The following is a 24739-nucleotide window of genomic DNA, read 5'->3' as shown; positions in this document are numbered from 1 at the left end:
TTGAAAATACTTTGCAAACCACCTTCTTGGTATCTTGACAAGAAAAGATGTCAATAGCAAATAGCAAACCATCAAAAACAAATACATTTTAAAATGTTTATGGTAACAATTATTCTCCCAAGCCTCAGAAGCTACATATTAGAAATGTATGTCACCTGACAGAGAGGAACTGAGACAGGTGTTTCTGAACATCATGCATATTAAATGTCTTTAAGGAAATGTGCATCCATCGGGCTGGGGAGATGGCTCAGTTGCTGAAAGTCAGTACAAGGGCCTGAATTTGGCCCCAGAACCCATGTTAAAAACAAACAAAAACAATAAAAGCCGGGGAAAGAGACAGAGACACCCACGCCCCTCATTCCCACTGTTGAGAGTCCCACAAGAAGACCAAGCTACACAACCATCACATATATGCAGAGAATATATAGCTCAGACCCATGCAGAGGACCTATCTCAGACCCATGTAGGCTCCATGATTGCCGCTTCAGTCTCCGTGAGCCCCGATGAGCCCTGCTTAGTTGATGCTGTGGGCCATGTTCTCATAGTATCCTTGACCCCGTGGCTCTTGGGGGACCCTTTCCCTCTGACTGGGTTGCATCATCCAGCCTTGATATGAGGGTTTGTGCCTAGTCTTATTGTAACTTGTTAAGCCATGTTTGGTGGTTATCCCTGGGAGGACTTCGCTCTCACTCTTGCAGAAAATGGAGGAATAGTGGACCTGGGGAGGAGAGGAGGTGGGGGAGGGACTGGGAGGAATGGATGGAGGGTAAACTATGGTCGAGAAATACTATATGAGTGATATAAGATATGAGAGAAGAATTTTTTTAACTATGGTCGAGAAATAATATATGAGTGATATAATATATGAGAGAAGAATTTTTTTAAAGAAGCTGGGTTCGCTGGAGTATAGTTATAATCCCAGTGCTCATTGGAGGAGACAGATCCTCAGGAACTCACCAGCCATCAAGCCTAGCCTAATCTACAAGCCCCAGCAAGTTAAAGGACCCTGTTTCAATGGAAAGGTGGATGGTGCCTGAGGAACAGTATTTGAGGTTGTCCTCTGACCTCCACAATCATGTGCATATATGTGCATGCACACAACTTAGAAAAGGAAGTGTCTACCTCTCAACAAATTTGTTTACATAGAGAAGAAATGAGATCCATGAAAGTAATGTCGCATTTTACTTTGGGTGCAGAGGTACTCTTCCAGGGTGATCCCCGGCCCCCAGTTGTTCTCTGACATCCTCTTTTCTGCTACATTCACGTGAGGAGAGTCAAAGAAGTACCCAATGAGACAGAGCAGAGGGAACAGGATGCCCGGAGCAGGGCGCTCACATGGGGCCATTTTCTCTGCCGCTCTGGACTTATAGGATCTTATTGGCATAGAAGAACAGCAGGACCTCAGGATGATAATGGCTCTGGAAGAAATTTTAAAAAGGTACATGTGAGGGAGGTTGCCATACAGGACACGGGGAGAAGAGGCAGGAGTGGAAGTAGCCAATGATGAGAACTGAGTGAATGATAATTCTGTGCATCATCTTCCAGGAACCTTGTGGTTTACATCGCCTTATGAATCCACCGCAATTGCAATACTAGCCTAAGTTACTTTAGGAGGTAGGAGGAGGTAACTTCCTGCTGCACGGGGTCCACTTCCGGTGTTAAGTGCCTGAAGGTGAGGGACTCCCAGGAGAATTCTCTCCTGCCCTGGCTCACTCACCAGCTGCCGGGAAAGCCTGGGGTTCCTCTGATCTTCTTCACTTTGGAAACTCTGCTCCTTCCTGAGTTTCAGAAATGGAACACAGGCTCGAACCGTCGTTTTGCAAGCCTGAGGAAAATAACATTGCCATCCAACTGGCTAAACTATTAGAGAATCCTAGAATGCCAGGCACGGAAGGTGATCCCAAAGGACTGTAGACAATCTAAGGTCAGAGCCACCAAGGCTGGGAAAGGAATTTTCAGGTCGTTTGGGAGCTTGAAACTTGAAGGATTTCTGCTCATGAAGTGGCCGTGGCTCAGTCTGTGGCCCGTGGAGAGGGCACAGCTCTGCCTTGTATGCAGCCTTCTTGCAATTACACTCATCCACAGTCTCCCTTCCTCCCTTCTCCCAAAGTGATTTTGCAGAACTCTGTGCACCTCTCCCATCATCCTTTGGGGGCCTGGCCTCACCTATCTAGCTGGCACTGGCAGGTGTTGGGTTGGGCAGAGACGGGTCAAAGGGGAAATGGGGGAGATCGTACCCTGGAGGCCCCTTTGCCCAGCTTTACATACACACCCTACAGGCCATTCTAACGGGCAGGAACTCCAGGGCCTGGCTTCTCCACTTAGCGGAGCTGCCCTCACCCCCTCTGGGGACAGTAGAGATTTCACGAAGTGAGTCAAGAATGGCTGTCTCACCTTGGCAACCTGAGGGCTTTTGTCCTGTAAATGGGTCAGGAGGGAATCTTGTGTCTGGTTAACCTGGTGGGCGAAAAATTTCTTCCATTTCCTCCCAGCAAATGCAGCCAGTTGCCCAAACAGAACAAAGGCCGAGTACCGCACACTGTCATTCTCCTGTGGGTTTCCATCAACAAAAACAAAACAAAACATAAAAACAACAAAAAACCAGATCACCGCCATCAGATCTCCATCAGAGCAGATCCCAACCATCATTCTGAGCTGCACATTAAAAGTGAACATCATGTTCTAGCCATATCTCCTGACTTTGATACACAGATTTTTGTTTTGGTTTGTGTGTTTTGATTTGGTTTTGGTTTTTCCAAACAAGGTTTCTCTGTGTGACAGTCCTAGCTGTCCTGGAACTTTGCTCTCTAGACCAGGCTGGCCTCGAACTCAGAGATCCACCTGCCTCTGCCTCCCTTAGTGCTGCGATTAAAGGTGTGCGCCACCACAGCCCTGCTGGTACACAGATTTTTATATCCCCACTTCATGGTCCTGTCCAGGCTCCAGGGAAACCAGAGAGAACAGGGTGTGGACCTCTCCAAAGGGAAAAAAAGCATCTAGAATTGGGTCACAAAGACTGAGACAGCACTGATCATTTTGTGAATTATTCAAAAATATATTTTAGCATAAGTGGCTCATGTAAATTGCCTTGGGGTGGCATTCTGTTTATTGCTCTGTCCAGGGTGTAAGTATGTTTAAATAAAATTGAGTGAGAACTTGCCCCAAGTCAACCCTCCCCTGAGGCCTATGTACAGGAATGCATAAGCCAGGTGCCTGTCTCCTGAGAGTGTGGCGATCATCTGGTGGAGGTACATATCCCAACAAACATGGCATGAAGCAGGCCATATTTAGAGTGTAACCCTTACATAGACTCGGCCAGTAGGCAGTGCTGTGTGAGGATTTCCTTTTCTACATGGCCAAGGATTCTGCTCAAGAAAATGACATGTAAACTGGGTTTCAAAAGGAGTTGAATAAAAATCAACTGAAGTTCGGATGGCACCAGAAGGATTTAAGGATATGTCCTCAAGATGTATGCCGACATCCTAGGGTGGTAATGTAAACACCTTCTCACCCTCTTCTCAGACAAGACAGGTTTGCATTCAACGGCAAACATCTAGGCCGGGGTGGTGGCTCATGCCTGTAATCTCAGCACTCGGGACCTGAGGCAGGAGGATGGCCATGACCTCAAGGCCAGTCTGGGCTATCTACTGGGTTCCAGGCCAACAAGGGCCACCTCCACTGAAATATTAACATCTGTCCCTGTGGATAAGAATGAGCCCTGACAAGCATGTCAGCAGCTCTGACGTAAGTTCTGGACTCTGTAAGCTCAATGCCTCTCCTTTTCTCTTTGTTCAGCCGCTGTGTGGCTCCAGGAGTTAGGATGGAGGGGCAGGTGGAAGTTGCTCTGGGTTATGTATGAATAAAGGTCTGGAGTATGACTGACAGGTGTGTCTTCGGTAATGAGACAGCGGCAGGCCTGATTGTCAGCTTGCAAGTCAGTTATGGAAGAGTCCTCACTCTGAGACTTCATGTTGCACCTGAGCACTTCTTGGTTGGTGCATTTTGTCTTGTGGCTGACAGGGCAGGGGCTACAGTCAGAGGGCTGCTTTTGGGATGCATGCTGGCTCTGTGAACTGTGGGCAGGCCCTAATCTTTCTATGCCTCAGTTTCTTCGTTTTATAATAAAGACCACTGTAGCACCCATCAAAGAGGGTTGATGTAAGGACTGCATAAGTATCCATGGCAACTGTCTGGCACTGTGAAGGGCACACTGGAAGGGCTCACTAAATGCTGACTTGTTACACGGAAGGGAGTACTGAGCACCAGCTGGCATCTTCATGACTAGTGTGCATGCTCACTTCCCTATTGACATGGAAACTCCTCGAGAGGGAGTGATAGGATACTATACAGCCTTTCTGTTCTCCATAACCCCCACCCGTAACTCCTTTCAATAAAATTAATTTATGAACTAGAGAGTGGTGCAGACCTTGTTCCTGAGAAACACACTGCCTAGGATTCTCATTCCTTTTTGTTTTTGGTTTTTTGAGACAGGGTCTCTTTATGTAGTCCTGGCTGTCCTGGAACTCACTAAGCAGACCAGACTGGCCTTGAATTCATAGAGATCGGCCTGCCTCTGCTGGGATTAGAGGCATGCATGTACCACCACCACACGGCTCAGCCCGGGACTCTCATTTCTAAACCAGGACAAGTTCACAGCCCCAAATTTTATGCTTACCCTTCTCACTTACATCATCCAATAAAGTCCTGGTCTGAAGGGTGATGTCTATGAAGAAGGAGCCCAGGCCTTGGCCCTGGATCTTGCCCAGCATGATGGTCAGAGTCTTCACACTCTCGTGGATAACTTCAGAACTCACAGGATCGTACAGCCCATGCACCAGGAGGTCAAGGAAAGCTTTCTTGTACTTTCTTACCTGCTATCAAGGTTGGAAAAGCATTAGCATCACACGCGCGCACACACACACACACACACACACACACACACACACACAATTCAAGTTGAAAAGCAACCCCATCCCTAATTTTCCAGTAGCCACAAGTTGGGACTGAGAGGCCCTGGCTTTCTTTCTTTTCTTCTTTAAATTAATATTTGTAGTTAATGTTAAAAAATAATGGGTTTCATTATGGCTTTTTGACATATACATCACTGTAGTTTGCTTATGTTCATCCCTCACTACCCTCCCCATCCTCCCTCCCCACCTTCTGCTGCTCTCCTTCTTCCTTGCAAGTCGTCCTTCCTGTTCGTGTCATCCACATGTATAACATATAATAAAATGTATAATATATATGCTACACGCACGCACTTTCTTCTGGATCTGCCACCAACTCTTATCCAAATACAAACGTTTCTAGTAACCCAGCCCAAGAGCCCTCCTAGGTCTTAGAAGAACAGAAAGGACAAACAGGAATTGGGCCTCTGGGTGATGAAACTGGGGAGGTACTTCAAGAGCAGAGGGTAGACAGGAGTGTCCCAGGGCCCTTCAGAGAGCTGGGTGACTTGATAATGGAGAGGACATAAAATGGTATCGACGTGGACAAGGTGCTAAGGATGGGGTATGAAAATGTCTCTCACGAAACAAACAAAAATTATGAGAAAAATCGTTTAAACTCTCCAAGAGAGTGATATGAACCTGCTGAAGCTTCATTCCCAAGGCTGACAGAGCTGGGGCATGCTGGGCCCGCGATGACCTCGAGTGAGTCACATCCTTGTATAACCTGTTCTTTGCCCATGTAAAAAGAACCAGTGGCTTGCTTCTAGCCAGATGTGACAAAAGTAACCAGCAGTCTCTCCTGGTTGCTAAGTTACATTATATAAGACTCCAGTAGAGCAGACAGGAGTGAGAGACACCTTGAAGAAACAGGTTATCAGGTTTTGAGAGTGTGGATCCTGGGTACCAGGGGGTGGCCCCCGGCAGACAGCCAGCAAGGAAAGAGAAACCTCAGTCCTACCCTTGGAAGAGTAAGTTCTGCAAAAAGCCACTCTTGGAAAAGTGCTCTGAGCCTCAGGAAGACAGTCTAGCCAGCAGTGGTTTGCCGCCTTGCAAGATGCTGAACTACGGATCCAGCTCTATAATCAGGCCCCGGAACACAGATACCACTGTTTGCTGCTAGGTCTGTGCGACTTGTTACAGTGTTAGCCGTCCGTGGGCACCTGCCCCAGGTGTGGGGACTCCATGCCCTGAGGGCTTAGAGTCTAGGGAAGGCTGTTGCAACTCCACCTCCCCTACCTTGTCAGGGGCTTCACAGGCCATGGTGCCCAGGCATCTCATTGCCAGATGGCGCTTTATAGCATTAGGATCCCGGGCTTTTTCTGCCAAGATGAAAAACGCATTCTTCAAAGGCTCCCGCTTCTGCAACCTCAGTTTCCAAGAGACCTGGGTGGTGGGTCAAAAGTGTATTAATTCAGGGAAGACGGTTCAGTTGGTAAAGTGCTTGCTCGACAAACATGAAGATCTGAGCACCCACATAAAATTCTGGGTGCAGCAGTGCATGCCTACAGTCTCAGGACTGGAAAGACAGACAAAGAGAGAACTCTCAAGTTCACTAGCCAGGCAGCCTAGCCAAATCAGTGAGCTCCGGTCCAGAGAGAGTGGAGCACAATGGAGAAGACACCTGATGTTGACATCAGGCATGCCCCCCCCCAGAGAGAGAGAGAGAGAGAGAGAGAGAGAGAGAGAGAGAGAGAGAGAGAGGATTCAAAAGGGCTCAGAGTCATACTCTGAACTCAACTCGAAACATCTCTCTCTAAAGAAAATGCTATTTTGCCTGTTCAAATTTCTCTTTCCCTCTAAACTCAAGATAACTGAACACCAGCTCCAACTGGACCAAGAGAGCCTTCGTCTAGTAACTGATGGAAGCAGATGCAGAGATCCACAGCCAAGCACCAGGCCAAGCTCTGGGAGTCCAGTCAAAGAGAAGGAAGAGGGATTACATGAACGGATGTGTGTGTGTGTGTGTGTGAAGATTATGATGGGGAAATCTACAGAGACAACAGAACCAAGCTCATAGGAACTCACAAACTTTGTATCAATAGCTATGGAGTCTGCATGGGACCAGACTAGGCCCTCTGCATACAAGAGACAGTTGTGTAGCTTGGTCTGTTTGAGGGGCCCCTGGCAGTGGGTTCAGGATCTATCCCTGGTGCATGATGTGGCTTTTGGAGCCCATTACCTATGGTGGGATGCCTTGCTCAGTTTTAATGCAGGGGGGAGGGGCTTGGTCCTGCCTCAGCTGAATGTTCCAGGCTTCACTGACTTCCCACGGGAGGCCTTACCCTTTCAGAGGAGGGGATGGGGGGTAGAAAGGCCTGGGGGGGGAGCAGGATGGGGGAATAAGAGGGGGATCTGTGGTTGGTATGTAAAATGAATAAAAAAAATTCTTAAAGAATAAAAAAGATAACTAAATATGTCTAAGTGTGTGTGTGTGTGTGTGTGTGTGTGTGTGTGTGTGTGTGTGTGTGTGTGACAGGATTAAAGCAGGGCTTTGCATGAATTAAGCCCTCACCTCACCACTAAGCTACACTCCAACCTTTAAAGATGATTTACTTTTGTCGACAAACACGTTTGTCTACATAACGAAGACGCTGGTGGAGAGAATAATGCAGGGCTGGTGTTGAGGTGGGTTGGGGAGTTCTGGCGAGAGACACACAGCAGTGAACTGTGTGACCGAGGCTAAGAGGAAAGGGGCTGTCCTCGAGACACAGGTCCCTTTTGCAGTGTACACTATGCCGTTCTCTCTCCTCCCTGGGAAGTTCCCTTGACCCTCTTCCTTCTCCAACCCCTTCTCGTCCTTCCGCTGTACCTTTAGCTAAATCAAATGAGTGGCATGCTTTATGGTGTCCGCCTTATTCCTCTCTTCCAATCTGTCTTGATACTCCTGCAGTCAGGCTGATGGCCCTACATCCCCATCCAGCAGGAGTCACCTTCCTCAAACCCTCACTAGCGTGTGACTCAAGGGCAACATCTCAACAAACATCAATGACACATCTACAAACATTTCAGGACATTTGAAGGTTTGAAGGTTGTCCTGACTTCCGAATTCATGGATCTGAGCAATTTCGAAGAAGAAAAAGCAAAAATAACACAATGGGAAAACACGGCATTTTATGCAAAATCCTACACTTCCACAACTAAATACTGAGTAAGTGCAGGATAAGATATAGATGAGATGGAAGACAGATCAAGATAGAGGCCACCTTCCTCACAATTGGATGAGCTGCCTCCCTACTGAGCAGATGAGCTCCAATGACAAGAAGACACTAGGGTTCTTCAGGACACAGAACAAGGCCGCCCACACTAGAGTCAGACCCCAGAAGATGAAAGATCCCGACAAGGGGGCCAGGGAGATGTCGGGTAAAATACTTGCCATGCCTGCATAAAGACCTGACATTGAACCCCATGTAAAGCCAGGCACAATAGCACTCGTCTATAATCCCAGTTTCCCTTGGCAAGATGGGGGAATCCCCAGAGGTGCATGAGATGGCTGCTATATAGAGACAACAACAAGAGAGCCCTTGTCTCAAAAGAGATGGGGGTGAGGACAGACAGACATCCGAGATTGACCTCTGAGCTCCACATGTGCATCATGACAGGAACCTGCCTTCATAGTGGAATGGGGGGAGAGAGAGAGAGAGAGAAAGAGAGAGAGAGAGAGAGAGAGAGAGAGAGAGAGAGAGAGAGAGAGAGAGAGAGAGAGAGAGAAAGAGAGAATCAAAGGCAAGCTAGCCCCCATCCTTAGGAAGCAGGAATAGATGCAGGGTCCAGATCCAGCTGTTTGCTCAGCACTATGGATGAGACATTGTAACTTTCCAGCACCGTTGCTATTTCTGAGTATTTATTGCAGTTCATTTTTTTTTAATTTTTGAGTTAGCAGCAAGCTGAAGCCTCCTCATCTCATCTTCTCATAAGCACCCTCTATCCCTGTTGAAAGAACAGTCATTACATGGCTTCCAGATGGAACCCAGGCCAAGCAGTTCTAACCACAGAGGCAGCAGGCTCACCTCTTACATAGTGATGACTGGGGAGGGACATTTGTGTCTCACCTTGGAAAAGAAAGATTTCACTGGCATCCTTTTCTTCTTGGGCTGGGAAGTGGGGATGGGAGGGGGCTGGCTCAGGAGTCTCTGTGTTTGCTCCATGAAACTAAAAAAGAAAGGAAAAAATGGACAAAATCACCACATGAGCCACGAACACTCTTCTGAAGTATCAGTGTCAACCAGCCTTGTTGTGTGGAGTGTGCCCTGTTGTGGAAGAACACAAAGACTGGGAGTCTTCACCTTGGTGGTGAGCTAGGACTCACAGGGTATGGGCAGACGCTTTCAAGACTGACCGAAAGGAGCAGCAGCTTAAAGCTCCTGGGGGTCATTCCTCCGGTCCCTATTCTTCCACCCTATAGACTCCTTATATCACAACTAATCCTATAAACTCCTTATATCACAACTATTCAAGAAATAAAATTCAGATTCTCAGCCCCCACCCACAAAAGCCTCAAGAGTTAAAAGAAGAAGTGGTTGAAATTTTGCGTTTCTTAAAGATCTCCAAAAATACTGATGATACTTTCTTGGGGGGAGACAGGGTCTCATGGAGACCGTGGTGACCTTGGACCAGCTTTGGAGATGAGGATGACCTTGAACTTCTGATCTATCTGCCTCCACCTCCTGAGCACTGGCATTATAGGTATAGACTACCAGGCCTGGTTCCTCTGGTGGTGGGGATGGAACCCAGGGTTCATGCATGCCAGGTATTATGGTTGGTTCTAGTGTCAACTTGCCACAAATTAGAACCACCTGAGGAGGGAGCTTCACCTGAAGAATGTTCCTGATTGCCTTGATTGGCGTGGGAAGGCCCCGCCCTGATTATAGGTGACACCTTCTGGTAGCAATCCAGATTATAAGAGAGGTCAGAAAGGAATATAGTCTTGCTTTTTGTTCTCTTGGCATTCCTGCTTGGGAATGAGTTAATTTGTGCGCTGTTGCTGCTGCTGCTGCTGCTGCTGATGATGATGATGATTCTTTTTTTTTTTTTCCGGTTTTTCGAGGCAGGGTTTCTCTGTGTAGTTTTGCGCCTTTCCTGGATCTCACTTGGTAGCCCAGGATGGCCTCGAACTCACAGAGATCCGCCTGGCTCTGCCTCCCGAGTGCTGGGCTTAAAGGCGTGCGCCACCACCGCCCGGCGATGATGATGATGATTCTTACGCTAACAGCAGAGCCAGCATTCCAGGCTTTCATTGTGGACTAGAAACCAGAGGCACCAGATGGAGTCTTCCGGAGACACCCTGCCTTGTAGACTGAGTGATAGCCTTTTGTGGTCCCCCCTCTTCCATGAGAGACAGCTATTGTGGGACTACTCTGACTGCTGAAACATCCAGCCTCAAGCACCAAGTACGTACCAGGTGAGGAACCCAAGTCCCTGCCCGGACCCCTGCCTTGACTATTCTGCAGCCATGACAGGCTGTGGACAATACCCAACAGAATGTAGGCCCCTGGCACAACACGATGTGCCCCTGAGCCCCCAACCTTGAGTCTAGCTCTAGTTACAGGAAAACCCCACCAGATGTCCTCATACAGTAAAAGATGCCAATCAAAAGGTACAGCCAGCAAGGTCAGGATAAAGAAAATATGTAGTAGCCACAACAACTGCTAAGAGAGATAATAGTTTTCTTGCAGCTGCAAACTGACCAAGGACAGCACCTGTGAATGGGAGAAAACATCAAACTTGAGTCTGCTCCTACATAGCCAATAGACCCCAGACTCCCCTTGCTTCACCCCCTTGCTCTACTCCCTATAAACACCCTGCCCCCGGCTACTGGGGGGTCTCTCCTGCTCTGCTGCTGGGTCAGATGGACGAGAGTCCCAAGTTAACTCGTAGTAAAAAGACTCTTTGCTTTTGCATCGGATTTGGTCTCTTGGTGGTCTTCGGGGGACTCTGGGTACAACACCAGGTTCTCAACTAACTGGGCACTGAGGATTTGGTTCAGTTTTCTGTAACTTGAGTTCTACACTGCAGGAGAGACGCGTCTCCTCCAGGGCACACTTAGAAGTCATTGGGTTGTTTCTGTGCATCTGGAGCAGGTCAATTTTATCACTCAGCTCAGTTTTTTTTTCTTTTATAAATTTGTCTGAAGATACTAAAATAACCAGCGTTGTTATTTTCCTTGTTTCTCTAGAAATGTTCAAAGGTTTCATACACAGAGTCACCAAATTCCACACACCTCACAAGAGGTGCATCAGGATCATCAAATGCAATTGATACGTTCTTTAATTCATGCACACCATGGACTTCCAGTGCTCTCCATACTGTCTGAGGAGTCTTTAGTAACTGTAGGTTCTATCCAGCTGAAAAGTCAGCTTCAGTGGTTCTCTAAGCCCACTAGAGACTCCACTAGAAGAGCTGAGTGTAGTGGTGTTTGCTCCACCTATGACGTTGGGCTATAGGGCCCGAAGGAGGCGGTGCTTCCCGCCATTGTACATGACCTCTTAAAAAGGGAGGGAGATGGGTCACATGCCCCTTCTCCCTGCTGCCTCCCTGCAAGGTGGATTTGCTCCTGGTCAGATCAGAGGATGACTTCAGCTGTCTACTCCATTCTGTATTTGTGAGTGTATTTCCTCAATTTATATCTTAATAAATCCCTATTACTCGTTAAATAGACTCACGTGGATTGATCACAATAGCTCAGCCTTACAATTCTGTTTCTCCAGCCACATTCCCAGTACCACAATTTGTTTTAGTCAGGGTCCTCTAGGGGAACAGAACAAAGAGGGTGTATGCATGCACACACACACACACACACACACACACACACACACACTCATATGCATTCAAAACCACTACACACACACACACACATAGTGCTGGTAGTGGTTTGAATGAGAATGGCCCCCATGGGCTCATATATTTGGATGTTTGGTCCCCAGTTGGTGAAACTGTTTGGGAAGAATTAGGTGTGGCCTTGGAGGAAGTGTGTCACTTTGGGGTGGGCTTTGAGTTTTTAAAAGCCCACACCATTCCCAGTGTGCCTCTCTCTGCTCTATGGTTGTTGTCTCAACATATAAGATCTAAGCTACTGCTCATTGCCATGCCTGCCTGCCTGCTGCCATGCCCCTCACCCTGATGGTCATGGGCTCCAACCCTCTGTAGCCATAGGTGCCAAATTAAATGTTTTCTTTTATAAGTTGCCTTGGTCATGGTGTCCTGTCTCGGCAACAAAAAAAGGGGTGTGTGTGTGTGTGTGTGTGTGTGTGTGAAGTTATTAAGTCAGCTTTAAAACTGTAACAGCTAAATTAACACCCAAGAAGCTGAGAACCCAGTAATTACTCAGTCCTTGAGGCTGGGTACCTCAACAACTAGAGTTATCCCACAATGGTTGTCTCTCACTGGGGGACAGGGTCGACACCTGATAGTTCTCAGTTCCAAGGCCCCGTGCCTCAGTAGTCCCAACCTGGCACCAGAAGCCTGGAAGGTTCCCAGAGAGCTAGCTGCTGGTCCCTGTCCTCGGATGAAGGCTTGGAAACACTCGCTCTGCTATCAGTGAAGGAATCAGCAGCAACAACAGGACGAATCAACTCAGCGGCAAGAGCAAAGGCCAGTGGAGCAAGAGATGAAACCAGTTCTTTCTGACAAACCCTTTGTGCGGGGGCTGCTACCAGAAAACAAACGGCATCAGGCTCGTCGTGTGAGGAACTTCAGGTACAGGTTCGAACTCAGTGGGTCTGGGCAGGACCTTTGGGCCCTGTAGCCTTGTCTTTGGCCACACCCATATTCTTTTAATAATTGTTCCGAACCTGTTGAATCCTATCGCAACCATATGTTGCAACCAGCAGGCCGTATGTTTCTGTCTCCCAACTCACCTGTGCCCCGCAGGAGACCCCTGCTTCCCATGACTATGACAGAATACCTGAGAAGATCGTGTTAAAGACTGAATGGTAGGTTTGGCTCACAGTTTCAGCACTACCTGTCCAGGTAGGCTGACTCCACTGCTTTGGGCCAGGAGCAAAGCAGGATGGGATATCATGGCAGGGGAGTACCATGGTAGAGCAGGCTGTTTACTTCACAGTAGCCAGGAAACAAAGAGAAAGAGGGGGAGAGGCTGGGGATAAGACATAGTTACCACGGGCATACCTGTGGTGATCTCTTCGATTAGGCCCGACCTCCCGAGTTCCCATTACCTATCAGTTGATGAACACATTGATCTGTCAATCCATTGATGGCTCAGGGCCCTCATGATGGAATCATTTCCCCAAAGTCCCACCTCTGAGCATTGCTGCCCTTGAGGACCAGGTTTTCAACACATGAGCCTGAAACCATGGCGTTTCACCTCCAATCCATGGCATACATGAGCTCTGTGGGTTGAGAGACTACCATTTCAGCAGTGAGGGTGTCAGTGGAAGGTCACAGGAGTAGAGATTGAGAGAAGACCGCGGGCGGGAACTGCCGGCAGGTGTCTCCTGCGGGGCACAGGTGAGTTGGGAGACAGAAACATACGGCCTGCTGGTTGCAACATATGGTTGCAATAGGATTCAACATGTTTGGAGCAATTATTAAAAGAATATGGGCGTGGCCAAAGACAAGGCTACAGGGCCCAAAGGCCACTGTAGAGGACTCTGGCTTTGCTCTTTATCATGTTTTACAGATAAGAATGTACAGTTGGATTCTTTAAGTTGAACTGAAATTCATGTAAGACACGGTTCACTAGCTTTAACAACACCCGCCCCCAGAAAAACCCCTGCACCCCATTAAACAATCATTGTACTACTTCATCCCCTCTCCCCCAGCAACCACAAATATGCCTTCCATCTCTGGGCTGTACCCACTTGTTTTACATTGTATGGGAGTGGTTTGACTTTCCTAAAAGGCCCATTCATACTGGAATATATGTGAACACCTCATTCATTTCTTGAGGTTAAATAACATTCCATTACATGGAGACACAACTATTTATTCATCCATTTATCTCTTGATGGGCAATTGCTTTGTTGACTACTGTAAAAAAAAATGTTGCTATAAATATTTGTGTACAAGTAACTGTTTGTGTGTATATATACCTTCACCACTCTAGGGTATATACTCAGAGTGGAGTGTAGCACGAATCTTAAATGGTCTTATTAATAAGAACAAACCCAAGGCCAGTTATTGGGGTGAACGCTGAAAGATCAGAGAAGCAGAACAAGCCACAGCTTCCTCATCTTGCCAGTTCCTCAGGTGATCCTGTTTCCTCAGACTGGAGTCCTCATACAGAATGAATCTCAGCTGAACTGTTGCTCAAAAGCCTAAAAGCTTAACCAGCCAGTTCCTGGTTTTCACGCCTTTTATACCTTTCTGTTTTCTGCCATCACTTCCTGGGATTAAAGGTTCTTATTACCATGCCTGGCTGTTTCCAGTGTGGCTTTGAACTCACAGAGATCCAGATGGATCTCTGCCTCCAGAAGGCTAGGATTAAAGGTGTGTGTGCCACCATTTTCTGGCCTCTATGTCTGTCTAGTGGCTGTTCTCTGACCCCAGATAAATTTATTAGGGTTCACAATATTTTGGGGAACACAATATCACCACAGTGAAGTTACTAGAGTTTAAGAAATTTTATGTTTTAATTCTTTAAGGAAGTAGCAAGCTTTTGAACATATTGCCAAATTCAAGGTCATGAACAATTACTGTTACAATTCAAGTGTTCGGTAGTTTTCATTCTTAAATTTAGATCATTGGATTGGGGGGAGTTGGTTTGGTTTTTTGAGATAAAGTTTCATTGCATGACCCTGGCTGACCTCAAACTTGTAGCAATCCTCTTGTCTCTGCTCTCTGGGTTCTGGAATCACAGCTATGCACCACCACACCCAGCTTCAGCCATGCGTTCTGAGCTACTTGTTTGAATATGGTGTGAGGGATAGTCCTTCTTTAGTGACCATTGGCTTTGGAGCATTCTGCAGCTTTAACAGGAGAAAAGGCCAGCAAATGTCCACAGGTGGTTCTCAACCCTGGATGCGTTAGAATCACCTGCAGTGTTTTTTTTTTTTTTTTTTTTTTTAAGATTTATTTATTTATTATGTATACAGAAGAGGGTGCCAGATCTCATTACAGATGGTTGTGAGCCACCATGTGGTTGCTGGGACTTGAACTCAGGACCTCTGGAGGAGCAGTCGGTGCTCTTAACCTCTGAGCCATCTCTCCAGCCCCCACCTGCAGTGTTTTTAAAACCCAGTCTCCTGGCTGCCCCAGGTCAAGACTGTCATCATCTCTGGAGTGACACATTGTCCAGGGGTTCTCACATTTGAGCATGCATCAGAACTGCCTGGGGGAGCATATTAAAACACACACACTCCAGGCCTAGTCCTCAGAGTTTCAGATTTTGTACCCTGGAAAAGGCAGGAGGCCTACTAATCTGTATTTCTAGTAAACTCCCAGGTGCTACTGAGCTACCACTGGCCTGGGGGCCACACCTTTGAACCACCATAAGACAACAAGGAAGCTTGTGGTGGCACACACCTTTAATCCCAGCACTTGGGAGGCAGAGGCAGAACTCTGTGAGTTCGAGGACAGCCTGGTCTACAGAGGGAGTTCCAGGACAGGCTCCAAAGCTACACAGAGAAACCCTGTCTCGAAAAAATAAAAAACAAAACAAAACAAAAAAAAAACAAAACAAAGAAACCACAGCATTGAAAGGCTGTCCCCTCCAGAACAAAGGACTTACAAACTCATACTGAGGCAAAACAGAAAACAACCAAAGACATGTGTGGTTGCTCCTGGGGTTTTCTCCAGGCAACTTTATGTGTGACTAGAAGCTGCTTCTCCTTGGGTGAGACACTGTGGATCAGAGTCAACAGATACCTGATGACAGCTTACTGGTAACTTAAAAGAGCACTGATCTGATAGGCTGGGGCCCCCGCTCAGCGAGGAGGCCATGAGCCTCATTGCAAAGCAGTTGGCGTCTGTGTCCCATGGCAAAGTAAAGCATGACTGAAGCTACTCTCTGCTGGGCAAGAAAACAAGCCATTCCTTGTTTCTTATGCTCAACCTCTTTTTGCAAGAGCAACTGAGCCACAAAGGATGCTAACTGGCTAAGGCGGCTTCTCCCAGCTTCCGAAACCAAGCAGCAAGCCCGGTCCTAATAGGCAGGACTAGAAGTCATGGAACGTTCCCAAGCAGGGCAACATGAAGGCAAGCTGAGAGGCTCCTCCTGGAAAATGCAGCGTCTGTGGTTCTCTCACAGGTTCCTTCTCTAGCTTGCCGCTTGTTCTAGCAAACCCTCTCCGATGTCCCTGCTTCCCCTCTCGAGACCAAAGCTAGGCTCTCCTGTCAGCTGTCAGGCTGGCTTCCAGAGCTTATCTTGATCTTGCATGCAAACTTGAAAGCGTTTTCCATGCTGATAGGGGAGCCTTCTACACCAGCATTCCTAGGACTTGTCAGACCCCAGGCCCACTTCAGAATTGCTGGACCAGAATCTCAGGGAACAAAGGGCCCGAGTGTCACCCTTTTTGTACAAGACTCTGGGCATTGTTAAACCAACACTAGTGTATGTGAATCTCTGAACTAGCAATTAATCCCAAGATTGGCACACTCTGTGGAACTGAGGCCATACCCCAGGAGAGACCCCAGAAATCACAGAAGGACTTGGGGCCGTGTTTTGAGAGAAGAGAAAGTTGGTACTTGCAGAAAGTAAAGAATTGCAGCATGTGTTTGTGGAACACATTGAAGTTCACAGTTGCTAATGGTTTGAATATGGTTTAGCCCTTCCAGACTCACACTGAAACTTAATGTTCACTATGAGCCGGCTCAGGCTCTGCCCTCATGAATAAATCCATAGTAAAGGACCAATGGGTTAATGCTATCTGAAAACTGAGTCTGTTGTAGAATCCAGCTTGGTTGGGCTGATCTCTCACCAGGGGATGTTTCTACAACACTTTAGGACTCTGTCAGCAAGGAAACCACCCCCCAATGGGGTCCTTTAACTTAGGACCAGAACGGAGAGCCCAAATCACTCTATTACTTATCCCATCTCTGGTGCTTTGTTATTATGAAATAACAACAGAAGTGAACGAAGATAACTGTCAAGATGAAAATCAGTCTGCGGCTTGAGAGTGTAGCCCAGTGAAAAAGCATGACCTTAGCATGCAGAGATCTTGGACTCTAGGATGCTTTTTTTCTTCCCAGTATAGAGACCCAGTGCAGGAGTTTGCATATGCTGGATAAGTACTCTTCCTCCGCCTATAGCCCCACCCCTCCATTGTTTAAAAGCAAGTCTCATGACATAGCTCAGGCTAGCTTCAACTAGCTAAGTAGTAGATGCTCTAGCTTCAAACTTGAGATCTCCCTGCCTCAGTCTCCTTGGTGCTGGGATTAACAACAGGAGCGGCTGGGTCCATCCAGGATGCCATTATTAAAATTTCCTTAAAAAGCAAAACAACATCTGTTAATCCTAGCACTCAGGGGGCAGAGGCAGGAGTACGGCTAGTTCAAGGCCAGCCTGGGCTATGTAGAGAGCTCCCAGGCACCATCCCAGGCTACATGGAGAAACTCTGTCTCCAAACAAAATGAAATAAAAACAAACAAACAGAACAAGCAAGCAGGGTGCGGCGGTGCACCTTACCCTCGAGGCTTTCGGGCAGCAAAAGCAGAAAGGCCACGAGTCCCAGAAAGGTCTAGGCTATAGAACAAACAAGACCTTGTCTTAAAAACTAACGACAAATAAGTAAGGAAAGCAAACTCAGAGTCCGAGGCATTGTGCAGTCCTAGTACCAGCAACACACTCAGTACCGGCAGCTTGCTTCCAACAGCTGTGACCTTTACCCAAAAAAAAACCAACCAAAGAATCATCTCCACCTGTGACCACAAAAGCTATCTGCAAGGAACACGGTAAACAAACTACTGATGAACGCAGGACACAGAGTCCTGGTCACTTGGCTCTTCCCATAGGTGCTAAACAGCCATTTCCTACTAGAGGTAGACTCTACTGTTGAGCTTAGCGAGACCCAGGCTGGGGGACCGAGGAAGAGGAAGCTTGGACACCTCGAGCTGAAGACAGGAGTCTGGCTGGTGCTTGTTTTGTTCCCTTTACCCACTGCTTAATACGACCCTCTGCCTCTAAAGGTGCTTCCAATGTATGCCACGTCCAGGCTCAAGGTTTTCATTACCCCCAAGATCATTAATATGTCATGGTTCTGCCTGGTCCTACAGAAAAGTTATGGATCAGGGGAACTAGAAGCCTTCCAAGCAGTATTCTAACACTTTACAGACATAAATCCCTGAGACTCAAATATTAGCTTCATGATGTATGCCCTTCGATGTATGAAAGCCACGAGGCATTTTATGAAGACCCAGGTTACAAACAGCTGTATTTTTTTTTCTCATCCGTAAAATGATGGGGAAAACTGCTAGATTTCAAACTACCCTTTGAACTTTGAACTCATTAGCGATGATAATAATGTGGGTAGCTCCTGACAGCAGATAAGGCACTTTTTTTCAGGAGGCATGAGGTCAAGCTCTCTGAACGTGGGGCAGGAAGTACTGAATCCACCTGTTTAACTCAGGCTGAAGGTTAACTGTGATTCTCTGGGCCCCGTGAGAACTTTGTCACCCCCTGCAATGGGGACAGTACTCATCATATCTGCTCCATGGTAGGAGCATGCTTCCCAAGAGGCAGTTCACAGCTGTACCTGTTACTGCAACTGTGAAACTAATTAGTTTACTTAATTAATTATTAACGTGCAAGGGACCAAACATCTGAAAGCGCCCAAGTGTACAAGGAGAGAAAGCCGTTCTCTGAAAACAAAGTTAGATGTTCTCCAATGACTTCACGATGGAAAGCAGTTAAATTGTTGCTGTGTAAATAGGTGTGCAGACAGATGAAGTTTGAGGAAAATTGTGACTCATCTGGAGTGACTCTTTGAATTGAAATGATGTTGCGGGTAACTTCAAGAGTTTAAGTTCTTGCTAGAGTAAAACAAACCAAAGCTAAAAAAATGACATGACATTACATGCGTGGTTTGCATAAGGAAATAACTCAAGGAGCCAGCTAGTAGATTAATATTCAAAGAGAAGGCCATGACCTGAATTAGTAGGAAGACTGTACTTCAGGTCAAGTACTGGAGGTTTTAGTGTTCATGAGTCTCTATTAACTAAACCCAGCCCCACCAACTCAAAGGAATTCTTATTATATTTCATTTAATTTCCACATTTTCTTGACAGGCAGGCTTCATTATCTTCCTTTTAGAGAAAAAAAAAAGCAAAACCCTGGGGGTTTAGGATAATATAAAATAACTCATTTGAACTCAAACAGAAATGAAATTCAAAATCCTGAAACCTTCCAAACTGCCCTTGAACTTGCAATCCTTCTGCCCCAGCCTCACTCAGGAACTGGGGGTGATAGCTGTACATCACGTCAGCAGGCTCACTGTCTGTCTGTACTTACCATCGGAACCTGAAAACTCCTAGACAGCTAACTCCCTGTGTGCTCCCCAAGGGTGCAGACACTTCAGTCTGAAGCACCCGTATTTTCCCTCGGGCCTTTCTCCACTAAAACTCTCTGCTAAAATACAACAATCCATAACCCATCTAGTGACCCAGTTGTATAGTTCATTAATAGAAAAAAAATAATAAATGGCTTGCAGGTCTGTTATGGTCCACTTTCATCTTCCAAAGGAAACGTCACCCGATAGTAACATTCTTGGGATTCAGTTCCCTCCGACGCCAGTGGCCAGAGCACATTCCAGGATGGAACCAGGGCGCCTGCACGTCTGCGCAGTCACCTGCAGTTACCTTACCTGGCTCCTGGGGAGGCTGTCACGTGAGGATCTGCTGTTGTGGGGCTGGAGGCTGGTCCGGGACCCCTCGGGAGGCACTCTGTTCCAGCTGATCGCCAAATGTGGTGACTCAGCGAGATTTTTCCCGGCTGTGGTTTCATTCCATGCGAAAAGAGGAATCAGAAGGTGAAGAAGGGTCGGCTCGGAATTTGGAGCCAGCAGAGAATAGGAAAGCGAGACCAACGGGAGAGGGGATCCGTGAGTACGAGGTGGGGCCAGGGGCGGGGGTGGGGTGGGGTGGGGGTGGGGGCGGGCGCAGGACACGGGTGACGGGACTGCCCTCCAGGGACACCCACAAGGTTGTCGCTCGCCGACCCAAGGTGCTGTGCCCTTCGCGCCTCCGCATTACCGAAGGATCTCCTACCTGCTGCTGGCTGTGCCTGCCCCTTACTAATTTCTCCTGTCCAGTCCCACCCACACTTTGTCCAGAAAGAATGGCAATTCTCGGGACTTTTACCCTCAACCAAGACACGCACCACTCAGCGTCATTTCCCCACGTCGCCAGTAGATGGCGCCATCCTTCCAGTCAAGGCTTCCAGGGCTCTGGCCGCCTCTCCCCACATAATCCAGTTAGAGCAGCGTTTAATCTAAGGATTGGATGCTGTCCCTACGCCAAGCAGCCTCGTTGTAACTGACTGTCGCACTAACAAGTATTTCAACTGCTAATGCCGCCTCTTGCTCAGTACACGCCATATGTCCGGAAAGGAGCGATTCAAACACTCAACAGCTTAAATCATCTATTAGTTAAAAACTGAACAACGAGGTTTCTGCTGCCTCCCGCCGCCTCCCGGAGCCTCCCTTGGTGTGTCGTTTCTCCTTCCCTGAACTCTGCAAACCACGTGCGTGAATCTTTGCATCCATAAATGGAGGCAAATATGTATTGACTGGCCCTTTGTGGGATGAGGAGGGCAAAATGACCTTAAAGGGGCAGAGATAAGAGGGAAGCAGTCTGTTTTTACAGAGTTGAGAGCTGGTTATGCTAACAGGTAACATTCACGAATACTTCCTCAGGCTTAGCCCTAAATATTACATTAATTATTCCATTTAATTTTGACAGCAAACCAAGGAAACAATGCCTCGCATTATCCTCGTTTCCATACACTTAGTGGCAAGGCGAGAAGTCCATTACAGGCACGCTAATGCCAGGGGCTTGGACTCCCAGCCAGGATGCTGCTCTGCAATGGACCAGTTTAGAACATCCAATTAGGTGATAGGTGGATAAATATAAACCACATAAGTACATCAGAGGAGGGGAAGGGAAATCGATGGTCCAGAGCAAAGAAAAATGAAGATAAAACAAAACCCTCTCTGAACTGGACTTTGAAAATACCACAGCTGACCTTTGAGATGCAATTTCAATAGGGCAAGGACAGAAATAGCCCTGGAAGATGTGAAGGGATGTGTGGAATGCACGGGGGAGGGGCGGGGGGGTACCTCTGGGGAGCACAGTGGTGCCTCCCCCGCCCCTTGCCTCAACCTAGGAGGCAATCAAGGAATTAAGAAAGGCGCGTCTACACGAAGTGAGAACACCTGTGGATTTGCAAGTTCAGGTCTTCCAAACGGAGCTCTAATCTTTTCGGTGAAATCTGCAAGAGTAGGAATAGATTTGTAAAGGCATCATCCGGATGCTGAGCATTTAGTGCTATGAATGACCCAACACTGGACAGGATTATACCAGGGACAGAGGAATCCGGGGAAGAGAAGCCTGGGCTGTGCACTGTGACTACAGATCGCAGACCAGAAATGAAATGTACACCCCTGCGTGGACACAGACACAGAGGAGCAGTGTCTGTGCCTGTGATCAGCAAGCCTTCTACCACTGAGCCATGCCTCCAGCCCCAGCTGGTACCCTATTAATAATCCCTTCTTTCTAAAGTTACCCTGTATCCAAGTTTAAAGACATTTGATAGAGTATAATGTCCTCTCTGTTGCCAAATGGAAAACTGTCTGTTTAAAGGCACCAGGGAAACTGAGGCTGAGACTAGCAGTGGTCACTGGGAGCCCTGAGAATGCCAGCCGTGGTCTCACCCTGGCATCTGTACACCGTGGTCACAAGGGCATGGGTGGGGCTAGCACTCGAGTGTTCCCAGCACAGCGTGCACCAACTTATAAAGACTCTTTATCAAGACACAATGTCCAAGAGAACCCAAGACTCCCCTCCCTTAGCCTTATACCACCGTAAGATTCTGGGAGTTAGAAAAGTGTCACTAATAATTTGATGGTCACGTGTTGATATTCAGGTAAGGTGCTATCCTTAAAAAATAGCACACTATAATTATTTAATTTGATTATCTGATAGCTCTATTTTTATTCCCCATGGATATTTTCATTTTGTCAGAGAGACACCCAGGGGCGGACACCTCTAGAAGTATAAGCCACCAAAAGTAATGATTTCTCCTGAGTTATTGATGAAAAGGCATATCAAATCAATAGACCGTCCACTTTCCACTTAGACCTGTGAAATCGGGAGACAAACGACCTGTCAAAATGGCTTCTCTTTAGTTCAGCATTGACAGGAGAGCTTCCTGCCTGAGTGTGCATTGTCCGACCAGAAACGTGTCTAAAAGGAGGGACTCGCGTTTCCTGCTTCTCATCTTACTCCAGGAAATGCCAGGCCAAGCCTCGTCATCAACTTTCACTCCTAAAAAGAGGGAAGGGGATGGGGTGAAACTCAGGGGCGGAGCACTTGCCTGGCTTCTCATCCTTTCTTGCTTCATTCATCAAGTTTATCTGATCCTACTTCTGATACTAGGTTGTTCAGCCGGTGAAGCCGATACTCACCCTGCCCCCTGACAACCCACCAGGAGAGGACTTAAGACAGAGTATATGGTGTCCCTGTTAATCACAAAGCAAAGTGTCACAAAAGTTGCTGATTAAGAGCCAAAGAGCAAAGGGAAAAAAAAAAAAAAAAGCGGGCTCAAGCTGGAGCCCTGTCGATACCAGCCAGACAAGTAATCCTGGTCCCTCTTCACACTCCTCAGCCCACCTGAACCGGTGTCGGGGCCACCCGCAGCAAGAGAAGGCCCTGGGGAGGGTCTTCTCAAACATGCCACCGTCACCTCCCACTGTCCTGCATACGTGTGCTTTAGTAAGGAAGTGATGGTCATTGCTTCCAACCTGGAGTCAACTGCAGGCCACAGAAACAGGTGCTGGGCTCATCCTCAGCTTCAAGTATGCCGCGGCACACTGACGCAGGAGTCTCTCATGGCCCTGGTCTCCTGCAGATAAGAGTTCTGCAAACTGAACAGGAAGCTGCTGCGTCCTTGTCCCAGGGCTCTCCCTTCTGTGTTCCTGCCTTCATTGCTTGACAGTCAGTGCTAAAAACTCCCAGTCCTTCTGTGGACATCTCCTTTGACCCAGAAAACCCCCGCACTGCCGTAAGTACCAAGAAATTTAAACCTTCCCCTTAAGGACACTGGGAACTGCCCAGGCCACTAACAGACTTACGTCCAGCAATCCATCAAATGCCTGAGAGTTGTTGCTTTGCAGAGCAATGTGTCACCTGTCATCACAATATCCTGGACAGGTGCACCAGGCCAGACTGGCACAGGGCTGGTACAGAACCCAGCACTCCAGGAGCCCAAAATGTGCAGGTGACAGTGATCTCACGGGCTTACTATAGATGTCTCGATGAATTGATGTCTCTGTATCTGTGCCCTCCCTCTCTCTCTCTCTCTCTCTCTCTCTCTCTGTCTGTCTCACCAGGATCTTGCTATAAAGCACACACTGGCCTGGACTTCATCAGGCCTAGCTACTAGAGAGTCTCTGGTCACTGAACACATCCAGGTGAACAAAGCCCCACTGTGTGCCCTGTCCTCAAAGAGCTTGTGGCCAGAGCCCCCTTCTAGGTGGACTCTGCTGCCTCATTAAGATGATCTTTCCTGAAAAGGGACAGACTGCTTCTGTGCTAGAGGGGAGGGGCGGCATGGAAGAAATGGGCATCCAGAGAACACGAGGCCCAGGAATAAAGTCAGTGTATAACAAATGTAAATGACGGGGTTTAAAGGAGGGCACTGGGGTTGTAGCTCAAGAGTACTTACCTGACATGAAGGAGGCCCTAAGTTCGATCCCCAGTACTAGCAGAGAGAGTAGAAAGGAGAGAAGGGAGGGAGGGAGGAGTCCTAGTTAATCGCTCCCACAGCGTCTCCAGTGCTCCTATTTCCCAGAAGTAATCATGAACTTACGTAGTCATTTTTTAGTCTTTCTGGTTAAACCCATACAGATCAACAGCCCGTGTTGTACCACACATTAAACAGAATAGATACAATCTAGAAACTGTTCGGAGCCGCCTTACCTGAGTTATGCAACGAGGAGCCCCGGGCACCCGGCTTTTCCTTCTGTGCTCATCCTGATGAATGACAAGTACAGCTAACTCTAGGAACACTGCTATCCTCTGAGAAAACCCGCAATCCACAGTGAGCTGTATTTCGTCCTTGAAGATGAAACATTGAGCACATTAGAGAGATGCACAAAAGGGCCTTTTGTAGACTCTCTGCCCCCTGCTAATTGCTGGAGATACCGAACAGGGCACGTGGCTCTGCACACTCGGAAGATTCCCGGGGTGTGTTTTTCTTGCTGTTCGAGCTGGCTGCAAGCTGCTGTGGATCAACAGAAAACAGATCAGCAGTGCCCACAGGAGAGAGCCTGCGTCCACGCGTCCACACGTCCACACTTCCATGTCCACGTGGTTTCCCCTCTGCCCTTAGCAGCCCAAAGTGTTCTTACTAGGTGATTTCGACCTCCCAGCCATTCTCTGCCTGTGTGACAAGTAGGGAAGTAGAGGCAGTGTGAGTCGTGGCCTCCCCCAAAGATTCAAGTTAATGGGGCTGGGATCTTGGGGTTCAGCCTCCTGCTCTCCTGCCTTGACCAGCTAAGGGCGGAGTCATTGTCCCGCCTCCCACCTGGCCTGCTCTGTCTCCTTCCTTGTTTGTCTCTTAAGTCTATTTTGAGCAGTGCTTAACATGTCCTTTTCGTTTTCAAATTTCAAATTTACGTTTT

The 24739-nt window shown here is 47.6% G+C and overlaps 1 protein-coding gene across 5 annotated transcripts; it reads right to left on the bottom strand.

Moving 5' to 3' along the window:
• Positions 1-832: 832 nt before the first annotated feature.
• Positions 833-24191, bottom strand: Mro (maestro). 5 transcript variants are annotated; one of them, XM_059245907.1, is made up of 10 exons: positions 24036-24124; positions 23782-23817; positions 22859-22959; positions 19703-19830; positions 8999-9098; positions 6186-6332; positions 4689-4874; positions 2395-2550; positions 1718-1825; positions 833-1418 (listed from the first exon to the last, which is right to left on the bottom strand). In XM_059245907.1, the coding sequence occupies exons 5-10, from the start codon at positions 9092-9094 to the stop codon at positions 1365-1367; spliced, it is 747 nt and encodes a 248-aa protein (XP_059101890.1). In that variant the 5' UTR covers positions 9095-9098; positions 19703-19830; positions 22859-22959; positions 23782-23817; positions 24036-24124; the 3' UTR covers positions 833-1364. The 5 variants fall into 5 exon arrangements, with proteins under 5 accessions (XP_059101890.1, XP_059101891.1, XP_059101894.1 ...); XM_059245908.1 differs by lacking the exon at positions 23782-23817 and having other exon boundaries at positions 24036-24136; XM_059245911.1 differs by lacking the exons at positions 22859-22959; positions 23782-23817 and having other exon boundaries at positions 24036-24191.
• Between the last annotated feature and the right edge of the window lie 548 nt (positions 24192-24739).

This window comes from Peromyscus eremicus, chromosome 19, assembly GCF_949786415.1.
Source record: "Peromyscus eremicus chromosome 19, PerEre_H2_v1, whole genome shotgun sequence".
Classification (NCBI taxonomy): Eukaryota; Metazoa; Chordata; class Mammalia; order Rodentia; family Cricetidae; genus Peromyscus; species Peromyscus eremicus.
Note: the sequence above shows the minus strand (reverse complement) of the source record. Positions and strands in the feature narration are given on the sequence as shown.

Excerpts from the sequence above, each read along its gene's own strand:
- Mro (XM_059245906.1), bottom strand. The coding sequence starts at position 19,842 with ATGAAACCACAGCCGGGAAAAATCTCGCTGAGTCACCACATTTGGCGA. Across the intron at positions 2,551-4,688 it reads CCAGGACTTTATTGGATGAT|GAGAATGACAGTGTGCGGTA; the intron begins GTAAGTGAGAAG and ends GGAAACCCACAG. Across the intron at positions 1,419-1,717 it reads CCAGGCTTTCCCGGCAGCTG|AGCCATTATCATCCTGAGGT; the intron begins GTGAGTGAGCCA and ends AATTTCTTCCAG.